General features: G+C 39.5%; 1 protein-coding gene across 1 annotated transcript in view; it reads right to left on the bottom strand.

The window, feature by feature from the left end:
- ca10a (carbonic anhydrase Xa) overlaps positions 1–26,551 on the bottom strand; it is a 195,736-nt gene that overhangs the window by 167,263 nt on the left and 1,922 nt on the right. The window contains exon 2 of the mRNA XM_084135487.1: positions 5,385–5,459. Within this exon, the coding sequence (XP_083991613.1) occupies positions 5,385–5,459 (75 nt within the window). The remainder of the gene's footprint in view (positions 1–5,384; positions 5,460–26,551) is intronic.

Below are 26,551 nucleotides of genomic sequence, written 5' to 3' on the forward strand. Positions count from 1 at the left end.
CTCAGAGCTGTTATCTTGGAAAAAGGAGGTTGCAAAAAGTATTTAATAAAAGGGGGCAAATAATTGTTCTTGACCTTAAATATTCACTTTTTAGAAGCCTTGCCCCAAGGATTTACGACATGGAGAAATGTAACCTGGCCAAGAAGAGGAAGTAATCACATGAAAGAGAAATTGATCTTACTCCAAGAAAGAACACCCATTAACCTCATAATTGCAAATAATTACATTATAAACACTATAGCCTAGGTTCTTTTCCCCTCACTCCACAACAAATCCTTTAAATTGAATGGTATTCAGAACAGAGCACATATTTAAAAAAAAAGTAGCTATAAATAATATATTAAACTATAAAATAAAACACAAATTAGGTTACAGTGGCATTCATTATAATAAACAACATAAAAACATCAAGCCAAAATGAATTGTGACCCGTGCTGGCAAAATGAGTCGGAATGCGCACGGGCTGAGCAACAGGCAAAACAGGTGAAATGTGTACATTTTGGAATTTTAATTTTTTTTATCGTTTTCTGAGAGGAGTACCTTTCCATACGTTTTTAATTTAACATACTCATCAACATATATTAGATATTGTCTAATATTGCCTGTCACATTAATCTGACATCGCTAGCTTTTATCTAAATCGTTATCACTAGCACAACACGCAAGTATCTCGCTAGCCTGTTAACCTGCCATCCGTGCTTGCCGTCTTTTCTCTTGCGCGTGCACGCGCCTTTTACAAATCAAACAACTGTGGTGAGTAGGATCAGTCAACAAACACGGTGAGTAATGTCTTACTCAAGATTTCTTAAAAGATTTCAGAACTAGAGACACGCATCCAAACTTTAATCAAGGATAGTAAGAATGCAAGGGCTTTAGATACTGCTTTGGATGCGACTAGCTTACATGTCACCTCTTCTTGAGTCTCTCCATCATTGTCTTAATCCGGTTTGAACATAAAGCTGTTGAAGCTCCGCCCTCTGTGCTGGGAGCAGCAGCTCATTTGCATTCAAAGGAACAGACACAAAACAGTGTGTTTTTGCTCACCCTCAAAAATTGACTTAACATGCTATATAAAAATATCTGTGGGGTATTTTGAGCTAAAACTTCCCATACACTCTTGGGACATCAAAGACTTATTTTACATCTTGTGAAAAGGGCATTATACCACCCTTTTAAACATCGAATACATTTTAAAATATAGCTGATTACTCAAAAGCACTATATGGTTTAGCTCTGCAGTACTTGAGCGAGCTCTTAATGCATTATAGTCCTTTACGTCTATTGCGATCTCAAAATTCCGGCCAGTTGATAATACCTAGAATATCAAAATCGACTGCTGGTGGTAGATCATTTTCCCATTTAGCACCATTGTCCGGGAAGCAGACACACTCTGTCAGTTTAAATCTAGACTAAAAACACATTTCTTTGACCTAGCATACACATAACACATTATAGAATTCAATGTTAGGCTGCATAGATTAGGTCAGCCAGAACCGAGAACACTTCCCATAAAACCTGATGTACTTGTTACTTCATACGAAGAATGGCGTCTACACTAATATTAGTTTCTCTGTTTATCCCGAGGTTTACCGCAGTCCGCCGGATCCAGGCCGTATCCAGATCTGATGAAGGACCTGCGCCTGGACACGACGACAACGCAGTCCTGAAGTGTCAACTAGTCTCTCCCCTGTGAAGGCCTTCTTCCCTTCACACACTATACAGATAAAACATTGTCGGGATAATTCCGGTTCACGTTGCTACGCGGAAGCGATAAAACTTCTGTATTGTAAATTAAGGCCAGACAAGTAGTTTGTTTGTAAAGGAGGACTACACGCCTGTGCAAATATATATTCAAACGCGCATACCTATAGACTGAACACATAATGCGCATGTGCACGCCATCAGCGTTCTCACAGGTTCACATTTTTAAAGTTTGTGCAGAGAGAACCTAAGGGTTTTCTGTTAGAACGGTGTCATGTTACCCCTAAGTTAATAACTAATAATCGTTGCGACGGAAGTGAATCAATCAAAACTAACTTAAGCTGGACAATATCTTTATTCTAGAGCTGCTGTAAAGCCAAAACAATCTCTGTTACTTTAATTTTCTATTATAACTGTAAAGCTGCTTTGAAACAATCTATGTTGTTAAAAGCGCTATATAAATGAAGGTGACTTTCCTTTGCTGGTGCTTCTCCTCAGCACAAGTTTGGTATAGTTGTAAAGTGCAGCGTTCAAACTTTGTGAATATTCATAGTGAATTATAGATAGCATGAGTCTGAACCAATGAAATGTGATTTTCATACCCATGCTGATATAAACAAAACCAGCGTGTTGCTAACCAGTCGCAATAACACCTTCTGTGATTAATCAAAACACCCACCGTGGTGGCACATTGTGATATCATGGAAGTGTCCATCCTCTGAAAACAGGACAGAAATTAAAAAATTTCAAGCTCTGAAGTCAATATTCCATCGTTATATGCCTGTTTTGTAGTGGGTATGGATGATAGTGAGTGCTCGGTCTGTGGCTAATGCTAAATGCACTGCAGTAGCCGAATCTAGTTGGAGCAATTGACATGGAACCTTTTGCTTATTAATGACTACTTTAGTGCTAATGTGCTACCACCAAAACAAGATGATTATGGACATTAATGTAGCAAATCTTGATAAATGGTTGGTTGGGCACGGACACAATATGGAATTGTCAAGACTGTATTAAAATTAACTTTGCTACTGTAGCCATGTTGAGCATTATTAATCTTTCCACACATCCATGCAGTAAAAAAAATATATATATCATGCAAGTTCTTTAACAGAATTTAGTTTTTTTTAAATAATCTTGTTACCATGAGATGGGTAAAAGATTCAGAAAAGGTTACGCTTTCACTTCTTCAGGTCAAGCGTATGTGGGGTAACGCTAGCCTGGAAACCCAGACCTAAATCTAAAAGATTAATGGTCTGGCGTCGACTAATGAAAATCGCCCAGCTCGAGGGGCGGCACCAAGCATGCATTTGAAAATCTCACTGCACACAATTGGATAACACTACGACCAATCACAACAATAAACCGCATACGCTATAGCTACCAGCGGAGCTAACTGGTAGATTAGACTCTTACCGTATCCGGTCGGCAAAACAGCAAAAACGTCCTTCTTGCAAAGGAGCGATTCGAGCGGCGTCTTTTGTTCCTGTTTTAAATAAAAAGCCAAGTCTAACTCGTTCATTGTAGCGGCCAAAGCAGTTTCAAACAACTGGTGTTCATCCATAGCCATCTTGCAATGTTTACTAATGACTTCAACGTCACAGCACTGTCGTCATTTGTTTAGCTCGCCTCTGGCCCGCCTATATCAGATAACCCGATGTGATTGGTGCAGCTCAGATCGAGGGGCATATTTAATGAGCATCATTATTCGACACCAGAGTAACTCGCTGAGCAAATTCAACTTGTGCTCTCACGAGAACTCTGGATTACCAGGGTAGGGTAACGCAGTAAGCTAGATCGATATTACAATATCATATTAATAAATGCTGGATGGCTTGTGTTGCTAAACGGCATGCAATTAACTTTAAAGCATGTATTTGCTTTTGATGCATGCATTTATTGTATGACGGAGAAAATGCTGCATTACTGTTACTAAAAATAAAGCTGCATCTGATTATGTTATGTTAGCCATTTGACAAAATAGTGTTTTTCTCTGAGGCATGGTAAAAACATGGTACTCACGGAAAATCAAGAAAACAAGCGATTCAAACAATAAGACTAACAGTGTTGAGCTATATAACAAGGATCAGTTTTCTGTCTATAAATGTATCCAAACAGCTGTTCCCTTGTCTAATAAAACATAATATATTAAAGCGTCTTTGGTGTTTCTAATGTTTCTGAAAAAAAAAAGAAAAAAAAAAGGAAATCGTGGGTAACGCAGGTATGGTATCGCCGATAGGCGACACAATGACACGGTCCGTGTCCTGGTTAAAATTGCTTATTTCTCTGGAGTGAAACATCTGGGATTATGCAAGTACACAAGTCAACAAAATATATAACACGATTCTAGTGGTTTTTGGATATTTTAATCCAAACATCTTACATATTGTGCCTTTAATTATTTAAGTGAGATATCATGTAGTCCTATATTTAGGCCTTTTTTATAGTTAATCTTATCTGTTTTTCTCTGCTGCTGAATCCTTGTGTTCTGTTGTTTATGCTGCTCTTTGTGCATGTAAAGCTATAAGCTAAACCCCTGGAAATAAAACATTTGTGGTATTAATGGGTCACATACACCCATCTATTCTATTTTAATTAAATTTTAATTTGCTATTCTAATCTAGTCGTTTAACGGTTAATGATTGTTCGGTTGTCAGACTCAGTCAGGAAAATAATATAAATCAACAAAATGTTCTCATCACAAGTCTCCACCCAATTTACTATGCTGCACGCAAGTTCATGCTAACTTATATAAACTTACACAAGCTGAGACCTGACGTGAGATTTGATCTTAGCCATCGCTCACATCCATATTGATAAATGCCAAGTTTTGTATTGAAACGACTGTACTACCAGTTTTCTGTCGTACATTCATTTCTTAAATGAGACCCAATGTCTCTGAGATCTGTATAAATGTGGCACTGATAATGAAAGTGGCAAACATTTATTGATTTTTAAAATCCGCATTTTAACTGATTCAAATTTCTTACACTAAATTATTGCTTCAAAGTTAATTAAAAAGGATAGTCTCTCCCTCTTAAAAACCGAATTTACAAAACTGGCATCCTCACTTCCCTATTACTGAAGTCAGAACATCTTGGAAAAAATTGGACAGATTCTTGATCTTGTAAACATTTCAGAAGAACCCTTAATCTGAACAACTGAAAAATAGAATATTTTTACAAAAATAGAGGAAACTTAAATCTTTCATGCATTTCAACATGTCTGGCATTTTAATTAATGCTGTGAACTCTTCCACTTTCTTTCGGGAGCTCTAATCCTGCATCATGCTGTCAATGAGAAGTACAAAACTGTTTTTAATGTCACACTGTATGCACGCAGCTTTACTGCCAGGTAAGTGAAAGGGAATTAATAAATCTCCAACAATCTCTACAGGAGTTAAAGAAGAATTAAAGAAAGTCAGAATCATTCCAGTGAATTGGTTCATGCTGGTGGTTTTTGTAAATAAACATTAAAAAAAATCAGCTTCACTGATTCCAACACTGTTAATTAACTTTAATTAATAAAGTTGTTAGTGAGATAATATTTACTCAATGATTAAAAAAAAGTGATTTTACGTCACAAAGCAATAATTGCTCTGTAATTAGTACAATCCATGTGTGTGACATGAGCATAGGGAACACCATTTGTGAACTGATAAAAAGCTGTTGTAAAATGATTACCTGGAACAAAGCTCCCCTGAACAACTTCTTTGTAAGCCCACCATCCCTCATGGATTTTGGGTGGATTTGGCTGAGCTGTGAGGAAAGAAAAGGAAAATTAGAGTGATTTAGCATTAATTATAGAAAAAACATTTTTATTGAATTTGACCATTCATTGTTTTCTGTCATTTTTCCATTCAAAAATGATTTCTGGCAAACAGCCTTGCAAGAGAGGCACAAAGCAAACAAAATTGGAATTAAAAACCTCCACTTTAGTTCAAACATTAGAATGGAAAGGCATTCTGGATGGACCTGACAAGAGATCCGATTGAACCAGGGCTGTAGTTTATAATTGAAGTGACCAAGTAAAGATCCTGCTGCTAAAGGAGTTCAAGGCTTGAATTACGAGGCAAGATTTTAGGATATTGCATTTTTACACCTAAACTTTCTTGTCCTTGCTGGCGCTGAAAAACATGACAGTTGGGCCAGAGGTGGCGAGGCTGCCTTTTAATGGAACTCGAGGAGGGTTAATCCTTCCATCAAGGACAAGAACTAATGCAGGAGAGTGGTTCAATTTCACAAAAAAAAAAAAAAAAAAAAAAAGGTGGTGGCTAGAGAGGTGAAAATGCTTCCTCCTCTTAGGGGATCTACTGGGGGAAAAATAAGCACCACACTGAAGCTAACGATTTCACTGAGTGCTACTTTATCTAAACATACGCAGTTGAAAGTCCAAAATTAAAGTCGACTGCAATTGCTAACACTGCTTTATTAAAGATCCCCATGAATGAGGATCACTAGATATGGACAGATTTTTCAGACGGTATTAATACTTCCGAATAGCAATTTTGAATGGTTTTGGTCTAGTTCTCTGATGTCTTCCAAAATAGCTGATAATGGTGGTATTGGATTTACAGTGACACCTACAGGAGAGGATGCAGTATCATGCAAAAGTAAAAAGGTTTGCTTTCCGATGTAGACATACATGTACCCTTTTCGCAGATATGTTTTTGTCACACAGTTAATTTATTCCGCAATCATGTTTCCAACAACAGACCAAGATAAAATAAGCAGTATTCGACTGGTCATGTGATTAACATACTGTAGCAGACACCTTATGTAGAATTAAAAAAAAAAATTCCAACAGCTTTTCCTTGGACAGTGAAATGACTGCAGTCATCATCTCATGTAAAAAAACAATTTCCTGGCTATGAAGATGCATCCCTCTCTTCCATATTATATTGCTTCTCGGTGTAACAAAAACAAACAAAACATTTTTTTTAAACATAATAATTTTATATAAAGCACTGTGCATTAAATCATCATTACTAATGTATGCAATGTAAGGCGGGTGCCAGCAAGTTTGAGCAACCCCTTGAGAAAACAAAAGACTCTACTGAGAATTAACATTTAATCTCTCACATATGTAACAGCAACATCCGAGATGCACCACAGAGTGCAGTTCACACCTCACTTTTACAGTCTCACCATCTCCCCCTTCTCCCCCCTTCTCCCCCCTTCCCCTCCTCACCTAAAACTCGCTGAAAACCTATGCAGTGTTAAGCATGTACAAAAAGTAACTATACATGTTTGGTATCATTTAAATTGTCTCAGTGCGTCTGGTAAAATGGTCTCATTCTCCCAACCATAATGAAAAGCTAAAAGAAGTTATAAAATATGAGAAAAGTGATGTGTCCCTTAAAGGTGTTCCCTCCCCCAGATCCTCCATTCAAACTACATCCTATATTTAAAACAAGAACCCATTCAATTACAAATTCTGATCTCACAGTTGTGAACCCCTCAACAGGGGACCGAAATCTAATTATAATGACAGACGCAACCATTTGGTAAGAATACTGAATTATCTGGGTTTATAAGGAAAATGTGAAAAAGGTTCAGGGAGTCTGTAGGTAGACTTCCCACACAATCGCTGTGCGTAGTTTTTCGTTGCCAGGTAAATATTTCTTTAATTCCTCGATTTCCGAATTGTTGTTATTATGTTTGAGCGACCAGTGATTTTATTATATGAATTGGATTTTGAATTATTGTTCTATTACCTGGTCAATAAATTAAACATTTGATTTTATTCTGACTGACTCTAAAATTGTTTTCCCAATGTCCCCGCAAGTCTGCGTCAGATTAATGACGACTAATATTTGACATTCATTCAGATTCCAAGAACACAAGATGAGATGTTACTATCCTTTGTGCAAGCACTTCCAAGAGTTCATGAACAGTGAGCCTGATGAAATTTGGGGAGCGCATTGTCAGTAGTGTATCTTTGGTTCCTAGGGTGTTTCGGCCTTTCACACTATACACCCTTCCCCACAGGCGGCCAGCGACAGAGGGATCAAGCCTACGCTTGCGTCCCATTCCCAATTAGTCATAGGAGTTGCCTTGTTGTTGATAGCCAACATCCCATGGGACCATGCACGGAAGGGGCGTCCTCCTCCCTGAGTCAAGCATTGTTGACCGCATACCTCCTGGCCCTCTCACTTCGGGGCCCAGCTGAGGTCTTTCCTCTTCATCCAGAGCCACTGACTGCTGCCTTCTGCCGTCTCCGATACAGCTCTGATTGCCGAACGCTGGCTCTGGCCCTTAATTCCCAGGTCTCTAAGCAGTCTGGTTGTAGATGTTGCCACAAAACCTCTGCAGCCCACCTCCACTGGTCGGACTTCTGTGTTCCAGCCATGATGCCGTGCTTCGGCAGCTAGATCGGCATAGTGCAGATGTTTTCGCTCATAAGCCTCATCTACTGAGTCCTCCCAGGGTACTGTGAGCTCAATAATGAAGACCTTCTTGAGCAAACGGGACCAGAGCACCATGTCAGGTCTTAGGGTGGTGGTTGCGATCTCCGGAGGAAACACAAGTTGCCGACCAATGTCAGCTAGCATTTTCCAGTCGCTCTGATGGTGTAGAGCTGCTCTTCGGTGGTTTTGCCCTTTCGCGGACAAAAGTCGTCCGTAGGGGGTGTGATGCTGCTGGGGGTGGTAGGGAGTTGGTGGCAGCTCGCTTGTCCTCCAGGCCGGACGCAAGGTTTTTTAGGACTTGGTTGTGACGCCAAGTGTAGCGTCCTTGGGTGAGGCTTGTTTTACACCCTGTGAGAATGTGCCTGAGGTTGGCTGGCATGGAACAGAGGGCACAGTCCAGATCTTCACCATACCATTGGTGAAGATTAACTGGTGTTGGAAGGACATCATATGTTGCTCTGATGGAAAAGCTCAACCGCCTCGCTTCCATGGCCCACAGATCCTTCCAGCTGATCTTCCTCTTCTCCACACTATCCCATCGAGTCCACTGTCCCTGTTTGGCAAGAGAGACTGCCTTGGCCCACCTTGCAGCCTCCTCCTGATGGCATACTTCCTGCACTACCATCTTCCACCGCTCTGGTGCAGTGGCCTTACTCCAAACAGCACGGCTAGTTAGCCCAAGGCCTCCTCTCCCTTGCTGAACATGACCCACAATGTCAGCATGTCTGAGGGCTGCTGTTGAATCCTGGACAGCTTTTCCTGGCCTCCATTTGCGCCCAGTTGCCAAGGTCGGTGCGTTGTTGCTCACCACTGGGTCTCGAGATTCATTCAGTGTCATCTGGAGCCTGGTTTTTGCACACTTGAATTCCTCTGTTAGACTGGTGAGGGGCAGCTTGAGGACACCATCTCCATAGAGGCCTATGGTGGTAAGGCATCGTGGAACTCCGAGCCACTTCTTTAAGTAGCCTGTGACTCCTCTTTCCATCTTCTCCACTATTGAGATTGGAACCTCATACACTACTAGGGGCCACAACACCCGGGGTAGGAGACCAAACTGCAGACACCAGGCCTTTAACTTTCCAGGTAGCTGGGTGTTGTCGATGGACTGTAGGCTACTACTGATGTCTTTGCGCAGCTGTTGCACCTGGTCTTTGTCCTTCAGGCTTGCATCATACCACCTTCCAAGGCTTTTTACTGGCTGCTCAGACACTGTTGGGATTTGGTCATCTCCGATGAAGAATTTCAGGTCAGAGAGTACTCCCTTCACAATCGAGATGCTGCGTGACTTGGATGGTTTAATCTTCATACGGGCCCAGCTGATGTTCTCCTTGAGTTTTCTGAGCAGTCTCCTGGTGCATGGAACAGTGGTGGTCAATGTTGTAATGTCGTCCATGTAGGCTCTGAGTGGAGGGAGGCGGAAACCAGAGTCGACTCGCTGTCCACCAGCAACCCATTTTGAGGATCTGATGATAACCTCCATTGTCATTATAAATGGCAACGGAGAAATGGTAGATCCCGCCATTATACCTACATTCAGGCACTGCCATGAGGTGGTGAACTCTGAGGTGGTGAAGCAGAACTGCAGATCCTGGAAGTACGACTTCACCAGGGTTGTGATGGTGTCCGGTATGTGGAAAAATCTGAAGGCAGACCACAGGAGTTCATGGGGCACAGAGCCAAATGCATTGGCGAGGTCGAGGAAGACTACATGGAGGTCCCTTTTCTCCACTTTGGCCATTTGGATCTGGTACCAGAGAAACCTCAGGATGTCTGGTGCGTTCTTATACACTTTGTACGGGACTCCATTTGGCCCCGGGGCTGATGCTGTTCTTGCCCGTCAAACTATGTTTTCCACCTCTTTCCATGTCGGAGGGCTGGTCTCAATATGATGTTCCGGGGGTTCAATGGGTGGGATATCTGATAGGATGGCCAGATGTTCATGTCGCTTTGAGTCAAAGTTTGTTGTTCTCAGGTGCTCCTCTAGGTCTGTCTTTGTTGTTTTTAGAGCTCCACTTTTTTCCTTCGTGAAGAGACTTTTAAGGAACTTGAAGGGATCTTTATAGAATCGAGTTCTAGTTTGCTCTTTCTTCCTTCTGCGTTTCCGTAGGTTCTCTGCTCTACGGAGGGATGCCAACCGGGTTTTGATGTCAGCCTGAAGTGCCTCTATGCCCTCCTTTTCCACTTCCGAGGCCTTCTTCCACTGTTTCTTAAGCTGTCTCCTTTCTTGAACGAGGCGCTTGAATCCTTGTTGCCTCCTGGAAACTGGTGGGGTTGGAACCTTTCTCCCCCATCCTCTCCAACTTCTTCTCCACTGTGCCTCGAAGTTTCTCAAGGGTCAAGGTAAGGTCAGTATTCACTGTTTCCCACAACTTCTTGTCACTGGCGCCAGGCCACTTCACATACGGTCTGTGCCCTGGTAGTCTCCTCTCGACTGCAGGTCTGGGAGGCTGGGTGAGTTCCACTCCTGTTGTTGGTTCCACCTCAGTTGTTACTTCGGTGCTTGAGTTTACATCCTCTATGACAGTGGTACTGATGCACTGCAAGCAGGTTTGCGTCCAGTTGCTGTGCTTCATTCGACTGATTTGATCGCTTTCGCAGAAAGTGATCAATGCAAGGCCTCTGTCTCTCTATACCCAAACACCCCTTCTTCCCCTTGTGGATCCTCAACGCATGGTGTGATGTAACTTTCCTCCAACCACAGACACATACCTGCATCTGTTTGTGGCCTGCTGTTGCAGCGGAACTTGTGACAGTTGCTGTGGTGTTCTCTTGTGCTGTGCTCTCATTACTCGTAGTCGTTTCCAGTCCAGTCGTTACCATGTTGTCAGTCAATGAGTCATCTTCCGCCCCCGCTCTCGCAGACTCTAGGGGTATTCTCATATGTTGCCTTTCTGTAGCTAAAGCGGGTGTTTCCAACATACTGCGAAGCATGGAAAACTACAGAAATGGGAAGATAACCCATGACTGTCCCAATGGGGTCTATTCCCTCCTGTCAGCCGTCTCTCCGTGCCGCCACAAGGACTTTCCCCTGTTGTCAGCTGATCTTTCTCAGTAGTCACTGGACAAGTCCAGATATTCAGATTCCAGGAACACAGAATGAGATGTTACTATCCTTTGTGCAAGCACTTCCAAGAGTTCATGAACAGTGAGCTTGATGAAATTCAAGTGTACTTGGTTTGCATAAAGTTATTTCGATATTGGGCAGCAAATGCTGTTTGATCAACCTAAATCTGGGTGTGTCTAAATACCTCTGTTTTAATTTAATGTTACTTTAGATAAGTTTACGTTGGAAATCACGACATTGCCAATCCAAAGCTATTATGAGAGAAGTAATGTTGTTCAACTTATATCTGTAATAGTGGCCATAACTCTACTGAAGTAAACGTTTAAATTAAGTTCAAGTGTATGCAATTCCATGGGGGCTATACCAAAGTATATTTGATTGTGTAAACGTGAACGTGACCGATCTCAGGTATATAGCAATTACCTCTGTTTGATGACCAAAACTGACGAGATTGCGATTGTGAGACCCGCAGAAGATGCGAGGACCTCTAAGCGACATAGCTTCCTGATCTGAGCAGGTAAAACATAATTTTTTAACATAAGTGTTAAAAAGAATAAATCAAACACTTATGCCCAGATATCATAAAAGTCAGATGAAATAACGAGTTAATACATATGAGTAAATGTACTTCATTTAATCTTGTTGTTTTGCGTAAAAAGAAAAACCGTAACGCGCAAAAACTTCCACCCATATTATTGGAGACCGCCCATTGGACCGATATACGGGCTTAAAGCAATATTATATTTATATTATATTTATATTATTATATATATATATATATATATATATATATATATATATATATATATATATATATATATATATATATATATATATATATATATATATATATATATATATATATATATATATATTAGGGCTCGCGATTAATCGCATGATTGTCATGAGTTAACTCGCGATTAATCGCACATTTTTTTATTTTTTCTAAATGTACCTTAAATTAATACTTTTCAAGTTTGTAATACTCTAATCAACGTGGGCATGGATAAATATGGATGCTTTATGCAAATGTATGTTTATTATTGAAACCATAGTCAACATAGAGCATGAAGAGACATGTTTCAAAGGTCAAAGATGTTTTTCAAAGAACTTGTTCATATCTATTAGACACATGTAGAAAGAACAAAGAAATACCAGGTTCCCATTACTTCTCTTTCTTTGCACTGAGCAATTAACACAAACATGTTTAGATTTTTGCATGACAGGGCAGCTCCTCTGAAAATGCTAAATGTACATTTATTATTTATTATTACATTATAGTTTGTCTCTCTCTGTGCCCATTTTGATGAAGCTAAATTCTCAATAAAACTGTTTTCATTGGTATATTTTGCTGTTTCTGTTGTCAAACAACGCAATGAATATGAAATGGTGACTGGAACGCGACCCATTAAGGCGGCGTTCACATATCGCGCCTAAAAACGCATAGAAAACGCTAGGCGCGCCGCGTTCTCCTTTTTCCAAAGCGCTCGGGTGGTTGCGCTCTGGAGGCGTCTGTCGTTGCTAAGCTCGTTTCTTGTCACGTGACCTGCGGTGCGCTTGCGGCATTCTGAAAAGTTGAGATGTTTTTATCTCGATGCGGCGCGGACGCGCTTGGAAAAAACGAGCGCGTCGCACCGCGACCGCGTCGCTTCCATTATGAGCGCGCATACCGCGCGCCTACATTTGAAATAACGAACTTGCGCGCGCAAAAAACGCGATATGTGAACAGGCCCTTAGACATAACCAGCTCTCCCTTCCAAGATGTTAATCTGCAAAAAAATCCTGATAATCGAGCCGTCGTCTGGTGAAATCAAATACACAGAAAATAAAGACAATATCTGTGCTCTGATTTCGGCTATACTTGCATGTAAAATTAGAGAAGCAACATAAATTCTGTGTTTAACTGAATTAAAGCGCTGCTCCTCTCTCCATCGCGAGACGAAGAGAGAGAGAGAGAGGCGCGCGCGCGTGCTGGGAGAGCAGTACCGGCGGTACCGGTAGATTCTCAGAAACTAAATAAGGTTTGGGCGCTTTGTTGAAGGAAAAAAAAATAAAAAAAAAAAAATAAAAAAAATCGCTAAATGGGTCTGCAATGTCGCTAAGTTGGCAACACTGTGTATCTCCATTTCTCCAACTAGGTTTTGGGCCACGGGTTAAACAGAAAATACGCGCTGCGTTAATCGAGCGTTAAAAAAATTAGTGCCGTTAATATGATTTTGCGTTAACGCGTTATTAACGCGCTAACTTTGACAGCCCTAATATATATATATATATATATTTTTTTTTTTTTTTATTTTTTTTTTTTTTGGCCCGTGTGAAACGTACAGACGGCCCTTTCCATCATGCTGGAAAATGCACAGATGATCACCAAACTGCTCCTGGATCATTGGGAGAAGTTGCTCTTGTAGGACGTTTTGATACCAGTCTTTATTCATGCCAGTGTTTTTGGGCAGAATTGTAAGGGAGCCCACTCCCATGAATGAAAAGCAACCACACATGGATGGTCTCAGGAGGCTTCACTGTTGGCACAGCACAGGACTCATGATAGCGTTCACCTTTTCTTCTCCGGACAATCGATATTCCAGATGTCTCAAACAGTTGGAAGGTGGCTTCATCAGAGAAAATAACTTTGCAAAATAACTGTCCAATCTTTGTACTTCCTGAAGAATTTCAGTCAGAAAAGCGGCTTCTTTGCTGCCCTTCTTGACATCAGGCCATTGTCCAAAAGTCTTGTCCTCGCTGTGTGTGTGTGTGTGTGTGTGTGTGTGTGTGTGTGTGTGTGTGTGTGTGTGTGTGTGTGTGTGTGTGTGTGTGTGTGTGTGTGTGTGTGTGTGTGTGTGTGTGTGTGTGTGTGTGTGTGTGTGTGTGTGTGTGTGTGTGTGTGTGTGTGTGTGTGTGTGTGTGTGTGTGTGTGTGTGTGCGCGGATGCACTCACACCCCCCTGCTGCCAATATTGAGCAAACTCTGCACTGGTGGTGACACAAATCCATAGCTGACTAAAGAGGAGACGGTCCAGGCGCTTTCTTGATACTCTGGGACGTCCTGAAGCCTTCTTCACTGCAGTTAAACCTCTCTCCTTTAAGTTTTTGATGATTCGGTAAATGAAATGATGTTAGCTGGCCAATGAATATTTTTGCAAGTATTTAAACTGCATCTGATCACAGCACAATATTTTAGAAACAACGTAAATCAACACAAGCAGCAAACTTTGCAAAACACATACATTTGTGGCCGATACATTTGGCCATGGCTGTAGGGATCAAGTTTGGTCATAGTGTTCCAAGTCTCACACCCAGCAAATAGCAAATTAAACTGCATACAGTAGCAACTGTTTGAATGTGTCAAACTATGAAAACTTCAAAATCGTTATATCTCTCCACCAACTGATGAATGTCACAAATCCCTCTCCCTCTCTCTGTCTCAGGTATCTTGTCAGGATCTATCTTCAAACAGAAGTTAGTATGGAGTGAGAGGCAATAACAATTCATCAGCCATGTTCTCCTGAGGGTCACTGGCGTAATAATACAGGGGAGCTTTAGTGGAAGCTCCAGGACAAGCATTAGACACTGCATCTCTCTCCCTCTCAGTCGGGAAAACAATGCTCCCATCCCTGCAGCTCAAAGCTGCCGTCATTATCGGAATGGAGACTGGATAGGAAAACATAATGCCAATTGATCATTTCTGAAAGCAAAAGACTGAAGCACTCCAGACTTGATGCGAAAAAAGCTTTCCATAGAACCTCCAAAGAAGAAGTTTTATGTCTAGTGTGATTAAAATGAGAGTTTTGATGGCTTTTATGCAAGTGTATAAGGCTGTGAGCTTACAGGGACTAAAGAACTGTTGTGATTAAATGTAATTCGTTGCACTCAGATCTTATGTGTGTCCCAGTTGAATGTGCAGGGCTGCATGAAAATGAGACATCACATATTTCATTATGACAGCAGTTTGAGCAAAGCAGCTAAGTTCTATTCCATTTCCCACACAGCTTGGCGGTGCCCCAATAACATATGTACTGGCTTCAGCAGAAAGAAATACCTCAAATCTATAAAGCGAAAACCAAGTCAGAGCAGAGGTCATACGGATTTTAAAGCTGTTAATTTCAACATGTCCCGTCCAAATGACTTCACATAATTAGCAGTGTGCTGGAGGTCCAGAGTCAGGATGTTTGCAGTGTCATCTGCATCGCTTTGCTGTCACAACTAATCAAAGGGAGGGTCAAACAATGGCACCACTCTCAGTGGAAGACAATACATCTGGCTCTAAGGGACAGTATCAACTCAGATCCAACAGGGTTTACATTTTATGCTTTAATAATGGGATTCAAATGATTGGTTTAATAATATCATTCAAATTATTGAATCCTGCTGGCGTTGCCTTTTCAGCATTTTACAAATGGTGTCGCTTTCCCAGCAGCTGACTTGCTCATGCATTATTCAGAGTTGGGTAATCAAATGAATAGATGAGGGCGATTGCAGCACAGAGGTAACACACCTATTGAATGTCTGCAGAGTTAGTGTCAATAGATCAAAAAGTAATTAACACTAATTTTCTGATCCCTGTTCCCAATGGGGAGACCCCCCTGCTTGGCAAAGGATTTTCAGTGGGCACTTCACAACAGCTAAACATAGAAGGCACAGAGGAAAATGTGTCTACATTTGTCACTACTAGAGATTAGGGATGTGTACAAGTAATTAAGTAGTAGAGTACTCGTTCTGCACCAACTACAGTTGTTGACTAACACACATTTGCCTGTTGTAGGCATGAAATGCACTTTCCCACCATATCTCTCCTAAATCTCTAAATGCTTTCTGGTGCATCCAAGTGCAGCTATATTCGTCATGCATCCCTGTGATCCCATCAGAGATCAGGATCTGCTATTAGTGCTACAACAGACTTCATATAGGCCTACAGTGTGTGTTTATAACCGAGTTTCACAAGAACATAACTGAAAATACTCATCCATTGTAGAAAGAAATTAGATGAAGAGCAACATTATTCGTCCAAATGGTATTTTAGAACTTATTTAGTGTGGAAGTTCTATTTTTGGACAGATATGAGTGATCCTTGATATTATTAGCATTTATCTGGCATGCGGGACTCTTCAGTGTGTATATTAGAAATCATACAAACTATAACATTCACACAGCTGCAGCCAGAACTGGACCTGTGGGAGCATATGCAATTGTGCCCCAGATACATGAAAATAAGACACTAGCGTTTCGGTACATTTGGGTGCAAGGTATGCATTTTCCTGCCACATTTAGCTTCCCTTAATTACAGCATATTTAGAGGCTGCATACGAAATATATAGTACTATATAAATACTACTATATAGTAGGCAAAAAAAACAAAACATTGTGTGACAAACGTAGCATGTCCGAATTCACAGTACTCATAATAAAAGAGTAGGCAAAAAGTACCCGGATGACCTACTTCTTCCGGCGTGATTCTTAAGTGTGCATACGATGGACACTTTACTATCCCATGAGGCCACAGAAGAGGATGATAATCCAGATTACATTCATACTACACAAACATTGTCTTAAAACAATGTTTTTAGTCTTAAAATACAGTTTTAAGATAACTAGGATGTCCCTAGTTTGATTTACAGTTTTTCACCAGTTTACCCTGATGTTTAATGTTTCTTGACTAGATGATGCTATAGTCAGGGTATAAAATTGACCTCTACATTATTTAAGATGATTGTAAGCAACTGTTCTGTTGATCTTTATTCTTTACTATTTTGATATTAAAGCTACACTATTTAAATTTTAAACTAAAGGGTTTTACTAAAATGTACTAAAATTTTACTAAATGTAAAATGAGTGAGTACATCACAAATCCATCTTCCATGCCATGTTTTTGCATTAGCCCATATCACTATGGTAAGCCTATAATAATTATCTATTTTAGAGCTGTCGGGCCGGATTTTGCAGCAAATGCTATTTCCATTATTTATCCGTGCTTTACATCATATCTGTAACTAAAAAGAAGAAAGTCAGGCTACTACTACAGTATATGCAGTGGAAGGTGGTGTTGTAATAGTTGAGGCAACAACAAATTAATCTCAGACTGAAAGGAGTTTTCAGACAAAAGGCAAAGCAACAGTTCTTGAAATAAATCACAAATCAACATTGGATTGGCTCTTTAGAAATACGTATAGTCTGCATAGTATCACATTTGCTGTACATTGACAAGGTTCATAAAACAGAGTTTATCTCTAAACCAGATACTACTTTAGTCTAGTTGCCTTAAAGCCTACTAGCCACGTTAGTTTACAATGTTTTACCTTATCCAAGTACCGCTCCCAAGCATATGTCAGGAAGCTCGCACTCCAGAACTTTTTGCCCGAGGCTGTGGATTACAGGTCATAATGTTGTTTGCACATACCGATCGTTTCGCTTCATAAGACCTCAATGAATCGTCAGGTTCCACAGGTATTCATTTTGTTTTGCCTGTATTTTTTTTACAGTTTCAGCTTAAAATATTTTTTACATTTCTACTGAAGAAAAAAAGACACCTACATCTTGGTTGGCCCGAGGGCGAGTAAATTAACAGCAAATTAATTTAACTAGGGATAGTTTTTCTAGATTGATTTCTTTGTTCTGCAGAGCACAAAAGAGATTTTGAATAATATTGGTAACCAAACAGATTCGGTGCCCATTGACCTCCATTGTACAGATAAAAAGAGAGAGAGACATTTCTCATATTTTCTTTTGTGTTCCACAGAAAAAAGAAAAGTTTTGCAATGCCATGACACCAACGCATTTTTTTTGGGGGGGGGGGTAACATTTTTTGGTATTTTTGTATACTTTTTTTTATTATTATTTTTATTTTAATACTATCCTTTAAGGCAATACACCTTGAGACTCACTTTTGCTACTCTCCAATTACTGTTCTAAAAGGTAAATTCTACGTTTTGTTGCCTACTTTTGGTAACTAGGGCTCTGATACGGTTTCACATATTGTGATTTGGTTTAAGATTCTGCTCCAACTCACAGCATCTTATTAAGCATTTGGTTAAATCCAAATAAAAAAAGTGTACAACAGAAAAGAACTACAGGCATTTTCACACCTATAGATCGTTTGTTTTGTTCCAAAACAGGCACTTAATTTGTTACAATGTTGCATTTTCTTCTTGGTGCGGTTCGCTTTCACAAGGCAACCATTCAGAGCGTACCAAAATGTGTTCACGCAAGTCACAGGCAAATAACTGTCCTCTTATTGGGCAGAGTTTCCTCTGCGTCATCCATCAAGATGATTGACAAGTTTGCTCCATGAGCTTTATTTGTAACCTTTCGAGACACGCAAACGCTATACAAATTTAGCCGTCATTTCCACTGTTAAATTATATACTACATTCGCATTAATACGGCAGCAGAGCAGGAATCAAGGCTTTATCCGGACGCACTGAGAAGCGCAATTACACAACATTTTAAGATGAAGGTGTGCTCTTTTGGTTTTCAACTGTGATAACTAATGTGCTCACTCACAGAATCAGACACTACTGCTATTTATATAGCACATTTCCCATTATGAATTATAATACCATTTGGTTCATTGTTCTGTTGGGTTGGATTGCATTGCTTTCACACCACAAGCGAACTGCCCCAGAGTTCGTTTGCAATCGAGCCCGAGACCACCTCGTTCAGGCGATCTCGGACCAAGCGTGATTGTAGTGTTCACATATGCCTAAACGAACCGAACCAAGGGAGAAAATGCACCAGGTTCCGAAACAAACGCTCAGGTGTGAAACCACCCTAATACTTTTATATCCCTGATCCCTCTAAAGAGCATTTCAAAACCAAGTGATAAACTACCAACACATGGCACTTCCAGAAGTCTCAGAGAAACTAGGTGATGCTGTAAATAAACACTTCATCAGAAACTAATTGTCAGAGGCGACCATTAGTATTCATCATGGAACTGAGGCAGTCCCGGGGCTCATCCATGCAGGGTGAAAAGAGAACGAGGCGCAAATGCCGCCCATAAATGAAACTTGACCTTGCCGACAGCTGTGCTTACTGACTTATGAGATAATTGTCTTTCACCCTGCCCGTTTGTGGCACCAAATTATGGATCCAGCTGCACCAGTGTAATGTTGCAGGGCTCATCCCCTGTGGACTCTTTCAATCAAGCCCAAGCATCCTGAACCGTTTATCAATATAAAAAGTCCAGGCAATATGCTGTATGTGTAATCACCCTTGATACGTTTCATCATTCCTCTGTGCCACTGATCGGACCTCTGAACAGGCTTCTTCAAAGCCATGGCGTAATTGCTTTAGGAGTAATACAAAGATTTAGCAGCAATACAAAGATTTAGCAGCAGCAACTACACACTTTGCATTAGGATTAGTCGATTATTCTAACGATTATTTTCACGATTAATCAATCAGATTTTTCAGATTAGCCGATTAATACAGCAATCATTTTTACAGGTAATCTATTGCTTATTTTCTAATTAGTCAATAAACCCTTTAGTTATTTACAAATAAAGTACTTACACAAACGGTAACTTCTGCCAGCAGAAACTTCCTTTAGCAGATTAAAGTCGCTGCTTGGATACAAATCTGTATGAACGAACAGCAGACACAACCGTATTCTAACAAGGTATAAAGGGACAGTATCAAAGAAGGGCGATTTCCATAACACCGGGAAGTTTTAATCGCAATTGTATGGAAGTAAAACAATGACAAATGTTTTTGAAACAAAAAAGCTTGCTGAATTGCACTACTTGAAAAAAATATGCATTGCATTAACCCTGCTTGCATTTTAATGCATTGTATTTTTAGGGATTGCATTTTTATGGGCTGAAATTCAACATGGTTGTATATTTAATCTGTGAATATTTCAATTCAAAACATTTCACACACACGTTTTCATTATTCAAAATTCAGTAATCCATATTCACCTTTCAGATTTCACTTCCAAAGTATTCATTCTGTTTAAAAATACAACCTATAATATTTGACAGGCAATTTTCGGTCCATTTTATTTCGCTTTACAAATTCGCTTCCATAAATTCAGTAGTTCAAATTCGACATTTGACATCCGGGAACAGCAGGAATATCAGTAGATTCAACAAGCTTATTTGTTTCAAAAACATTTGTCATTGTTTTACTTCCATACAACTGACAGCGTGTTATAAATAAATCCAATCGAGTGCCGTGAGATTATAAATCTTCAGATGAACGCAACTCATTTCTCCTCCTCCGTGAGTAAACAAACCCCTCATGATTAACACAATTACACAGTGCAGTATGGCTCACACATTATACGACAAGGCAGTCAACTAGCTGCCCAGTGCGATTCCATTCATACAGTGCAAGATGTCAGAGATTGCAAAAAATGTGCTGAAAAATGTGTCAACTCTGTTACACAACGCTGTTGTCAAGCATGTAAGAAACAAAATGCTGAATGTAAACGTTAAGTGCCGTTGCTATACTAGCAATTAGCATCTGCTCTAGAGAGTCTTTGACTGCATCTGAAATCATATACGTCTACTATATTGCAAGGCCATGGGGTCCTTATAAGCTGCAAATGCTTTCATACCCAAGCCATTCGTGGTCGCGCTAATAAACATTAACTATAAATGACTACAAATTCCCTTGTTTGGGGTGTACCATAAAGCTTACATGATAAAACATTGGCAATACGTATTTAACCATCCGTCATTTATGTATTTGCCAAACGACGATCATTTTCTTCAAATTTGCCAGTCATGGATGGTTTCAGATCCACAGCAGTTTTGGTGCCTACGCTCTGTTGTTATGCATCGTCATCATTGTCCCACATTCTCATTGATTTGCTGGCAAATGGGGAAGACTGCCAGATCTTGATCAACGAAAATCCCATTGTATTTGATACAAAACTAAATAGACTAAATCTCGTGGAAAAAAAAGTCATAACTGAAAATATTTTCATAGTATTTTGACATTTTGTTTTCTTTTAGGATATTTATTTTTAATGAAAACTTATAAACTGTTAAAGACACCGCTCGCCACAGCTATATTGTAGGTGCAAAACAGTATATAAAAATAGTATGCCCGAATTCACCGAAATTATAAGACAGTTGGTGAAAAGTACCCAGCAAGATTCTGAAGTGCACATCTGATGGACACTTTACTATCCCATGAGGCCATGAGAAATGATTTGTTGGTAGCTGGTAGCTCACATGATGGATGTAGTACATCCTTATATTCATATTACACACTATATAGAACATATTTTTAATGGGTGCGAAGTAATTACTTATTCAAAAGTAGTACATACACAGTACGCAATTTCAGATGTAGCCTTGTTTTGAGAAACATGACCATCATTGACGTCATCGATTCAGTCGAGATGTAATTTTAGCCTATTAGGATTATTACGTTGACTACACTGGTCTGAAGCTCCAGCCCACTCCACCAGCGTCAGTCTACACAGTAAGCTAATGGCCTGTATCCTTTGTGGATCAACATTAGATTGAATACTGGAGTTTTTTTTTTTTTTAAGCTCTGATGGCCTTACTATGACCCCAGAAGCACCAAAGTCTTAAAAAAAGTTATTCTAAAATAAATAAATTATATGACAGATGGCATGGTATGAAATACACACCCACTGCCTTGACCAGCAAAAACAACATGGAGAACTTAGCACTTCCCTCGGGAAATGCAGAGGCAAATGTGAGAGTGGAAGTTTTACTACCAGATATAAACTTTATCAGTATTACTGGAGCATTTGCAGCGATTTCCCTCAGAGACTCACACACTTTTATCATCAAGAACACAAACTGCTTCTGTATTATGCATTCAGGTTCTCTTAGAACAATTCATTTGGCAATTTACATCATATCTAAACGTTTTGAACTGTGACATAAGCCCCTCATTCCGGAAGGGAAAGGATAAACAACCAAATCACGTACGGAGGATGCTGACAATCTTGCAACTCTCTCTCTCTCTCTCTCTCTCTCTCTCTCTCTACATGCACAGATGCAAACTCACTCACAGACACATCTGCATAGGATTATCAGATTAGTCAGCTGAGACAGTGTTGCCCAATGTGTGCGTGCAGGATCACCCAGCCACAGCGAAAGCCTCTGTACTACCCTGTAGATATCAATGCTTAATGTTCCGGCCTTCATCCGTGGCATTGCCTACACATTAAAAACACCTTCTCGCAGTCACATGCTTGGCAGCGGCGAGGCCTCCCTCATAAAGAGAGCCGAGATCACTGTCAAGCTGCGGCGAGTGTCGCTTGTTGAGCTAAGAGTGGCCAGGTGCGCATTGTGGATGATGTGCCACAGGGTACCTGAGAGATAGTGCAAACATGTCATGGTGTCTTGCTTCTGTGGGTTTGTGACAAGATTCATGGCTGGGTTTTTACAAATGGCTATGCCCGTTGCATGTGACAGTCAATAGTGTTAGCTACACCCACCCATCAGGGAAGACCTAGCTAAACACAACTGCTCCTGACTAACAGCTGATTTAGAAGTTCAGCAAGTCTTTAGCCTTTTAGTGTTTTAAAATATGGCTTGTCTCTGGTTTTACTGAATCAAATGCTTAATTAAATTAAATGCTTCTTCAGGCTAATTCAAAATTCACACTAACATTCTCAGGATTCAGGGAAAGTGGGAGTAATTTTATAGAGAGCATGAGATTAGAAACATACGCATGGTTATTAATGAGAAACATTACTCCAATTTTATCTAATTATACTTTTATCATACATTCTTTAATTTGAGCTATAAAAATAGGTTACATTTTCTGCATGGGACCAAAATAATTTTTTTTTTTTTAAAAGCATTAATTGAACGCATTCATTTGAATATTCCACAATCATTCACAAACATTGTGCCCACAACTGCTTAATGAGTTTGAAGAACCATGAAAAGTTACAAGAACCATGCAAACTAAGATTTGATAAATTACAACATTTAGCCACCATGGATGAAAGTGCCCACAACCTCTTCAAGTCTTAATAATGCCACCATAAATGCCTCACTCTCAATAAGCAAGAGATGCTCTTTAAACGAATTGGAGACAGTATCCAGCTCTGATTAATCCAGTCCTCCAAGACCTTTGAAGGAAAAGTATGTGAATGGTTACTACAAACTACAATCCCATGCTGCTATCAATGAATCGAGTGGCAAAACAACTTCCAAAATGCTTTTGATTGGTCCAAATGCTTTTGATTGGATTTGATCACACATTCTTCCAATTACCTGGATGAATGCAGACCCTCATGTTTTCATAACAGCAAAGGCAAACTGCAACAAACTAGGACTGTAAACTCTAGTGTGTCAAAATTTTTATTTTTAGATTCTCAGTCCTATTCAAACAAACCTGAAAGACATAATCAAGTCTGTTTATCAGAATGGTGGTACAATGTTTTCTGACTGGGCTGAGAAATCTGGCACAACAACAACAGACATCTGCAGCTCTGATATGTAACTCTTTATGAACAACTTCCACTGTCAGAGGTTAATGAAGAGCTAAATCAAAATGACTACAGAGTGCAACCCTTTTGCAGTGCCGTTGGTTCCAGAAGTATTTTTTCCATTAATTTCACCCAAAGGGATTTTTATTTTTATTTTTTATTTTTTTTAAATGTCTTCGTTAAAGCGTTACAAGCCATCAACTTAGCCAACCATCCATGAAGTGGATCATAACATTACAAACTTTGATTTGAAGCAAAAAAGTATTTGAAAATCTGACAAAAATATGTATATATATACACCATGGTCTGGGTGAATACTCGATTCTGATTGGCTGCAGGGTGTCCATTAAAAAGTGATAGAGGACACCTAGTAAAGGAGTTCTGGTGAAACTGACTGTTTACCGTTCGAAATTAATAAATAAATGCGCTGGCTACATCAGCTGTGAGTAACCATAGTAACAGGCAGTCAAAGTATCCGTTTACAAGTAATAAAAAATAAAAATAAAAACTATGCCTAACTGTGTGTTTTAATTATAGGTTAAAAAAAACGAAAGTGTAACGCCCATGGCTAGACAAGCCTAACTTGCATGAAAAAAAATACGTTAACTTTCTGGCTCGTAAGTTAGCTAAACTGAAGGGTTCTACGAGCTGAGCGGACTATAAATATCTCCGGTTGCTAAATAAACCGTCAGGCGTAACCAGGGAAACCAAGTTATTGTTTGTAAAAACTTTAGATTTCGATTGTAAAACTAATTAAAATATAAACTAATGTTTTAAAAATGTGTTATTTGGCAAGTGACCATGGTATAAGCGGGTTAATGCCCTTCGAGGTGTCCATTGTCGGGTATTAATGGACTTCGGCGAGGCGTCCATTAATACCTGACAATGGACACCTCGTCGGGCATTAACCCTTACATATTTTAATATATATATATATATATATATAGATTTGGCTTAGTGTGATTAAATCGCAAAAGCTGCAATAATTTTTTTATGCGCAGCTTGTCAGTGAAGCACGGCTCTGTGATCAGTAGTAGATGCTGCTCCATCTAAAAGCACTGAGTTTGAGTCACTTATAATGTGCATTTGAAAAAGCAACACACGTCAAACATCTTTCCAAACATGAGAAGCATTTATGAACCTTTTTGAACATTTAATAACTCACTTCATAATGTCAGTTGAGTGTTTGAAAACATCCTTCTGTGAGATGATGTGCCTTCTTACACAGAATAAGGTACACAACATAGCCTTTATCACTGTATAGAATACTGTGAAATAATATGCTGATTTGAAGTATAAATATAATTTATTATCATGAAAATACCCGAGAATGCTTGAACTCATATAAAACATATATTCTCATAGTGTGTCATGTGTTTATTAGTCATAAAGTCTAAAGTGTTTCAATCTTCTGTTTATTCATAGGGATTTCCTGGAACGTTGAGCGTTATACTTCTGTAGGGCATATTTGCAGTGTCTGCATGAGAGTGCCCTCTGGCTATCAGATGGAGCAGCATTTACTGCTGATCACAGAACGGTGCTTCACTGACAAGCTGCGTATTAAAAAATATAGATATATATTTTTGCAGCCTTTGCCAAATCACGTGCGGTTTATTTAGATTTGCAGCCCTAATATAAACACACACATACACACACACATATACATATATATATATATATATATATATATATATATATATATATATATATATATATATATATATATATATACACAAACTTTTATGATTGATTGATTGATTGATTGATTGATTGATTTTTATTTTTTGGCTGACTCGATTACGTCATTTGCAGTGTTTCATGGGAGTGGACGAGGCTAAAGAGCCCTTTTGGTAGTGTAATTGTTAAATAATTATTTTAAAAAGGTTAAAAAGCTTTTTCACTCTATTGCCATTACACAGAGTTAAATGTTATACCACAATACCAAATATCCAACACTGAAAACTCTCTGTACCTCACTGTATATCCTAAAGAGTATGATCATTAAATGAACTAGAACAGAATAAATCAGTCCCAATAAGAATATCATAATTAATAGAACTGTAATTGATTTTACATCAACTATATATCAACAGTCCCTCTAAAACTGCAGTATTTTAGGACATTGACACAAGGAGATGCTCTGCACTTTTTGAGAATCATGAGGCGATCCCTGTGCCGCTGGATCCAGAGCGGCATCAAAGCAAATGTTAACTGCCATAACTAAACAAATGCTCATGCTCTGCAAATGTCAGCTAAAATCTATGATGTTCCGGTAAGAATGCCTGAAAACCAAAGGGCTAGGGAAGTTGGGACTCGTTACAGTCCAATTACGACTGTAGTGGGGACAAAATGGAATCTTTGATCTTTGTGAGCATGATGTTGCGACAAAAAAAAAAAAAATCATTGAGAGCTTCCTTGTTATAACAAAAGCCTTCGAAAAAGATAAAATAAAGTTTTAAATAGCAAAATGGTGTGTTTTCCATCTGTCATAAAACAATGCAACTGCTTACAACAGACACGTCATCAAGAATACTGCTGGGGCAAACAGTGTTGAAAGTAAATAAGAGGGCTTTGCTATTTGGGGATTGATGGCAATGGAACAAAATGGAAATGCTTTGAAAATGATAATAATGATGCACCATAGCTACACCAGGAAATATCTGAAAGGCAATGTAAACTCAAAATGTACCCCATTTTCTTTTTAAAAAGCACATTCCTGCTCTTATTATGAATGATTTATAGTGCACGTTATTCCAAAGGGAAGAAAGGCCATCATCATAATCATAATCAAAATTTTAAAAACCTGCTCTTCCTCTGAAACAACCTTTTCCATTGACGTCACTTGGGCTGTGTGGGCTACTGGGTAATGTTAACCCAATGCCAAATAGCAAACTTACATTCATTCTGGCTCTGCTTTGATACAGTGTAATTTTCACAATCCAATCAATTCCTGATGG

The sequence above is a fragment of the Abramis brama genome, assembly GCF_963993115.1.
Source record: "Abramis brama genome assembly, chromosome: 14".
NCBI classification, from domain to species: Eukaryota; Metazoa; Chordata; class Actinopteri; order Cypriniformes; family Leuciscidae; genus Abramis; species Abramis brama.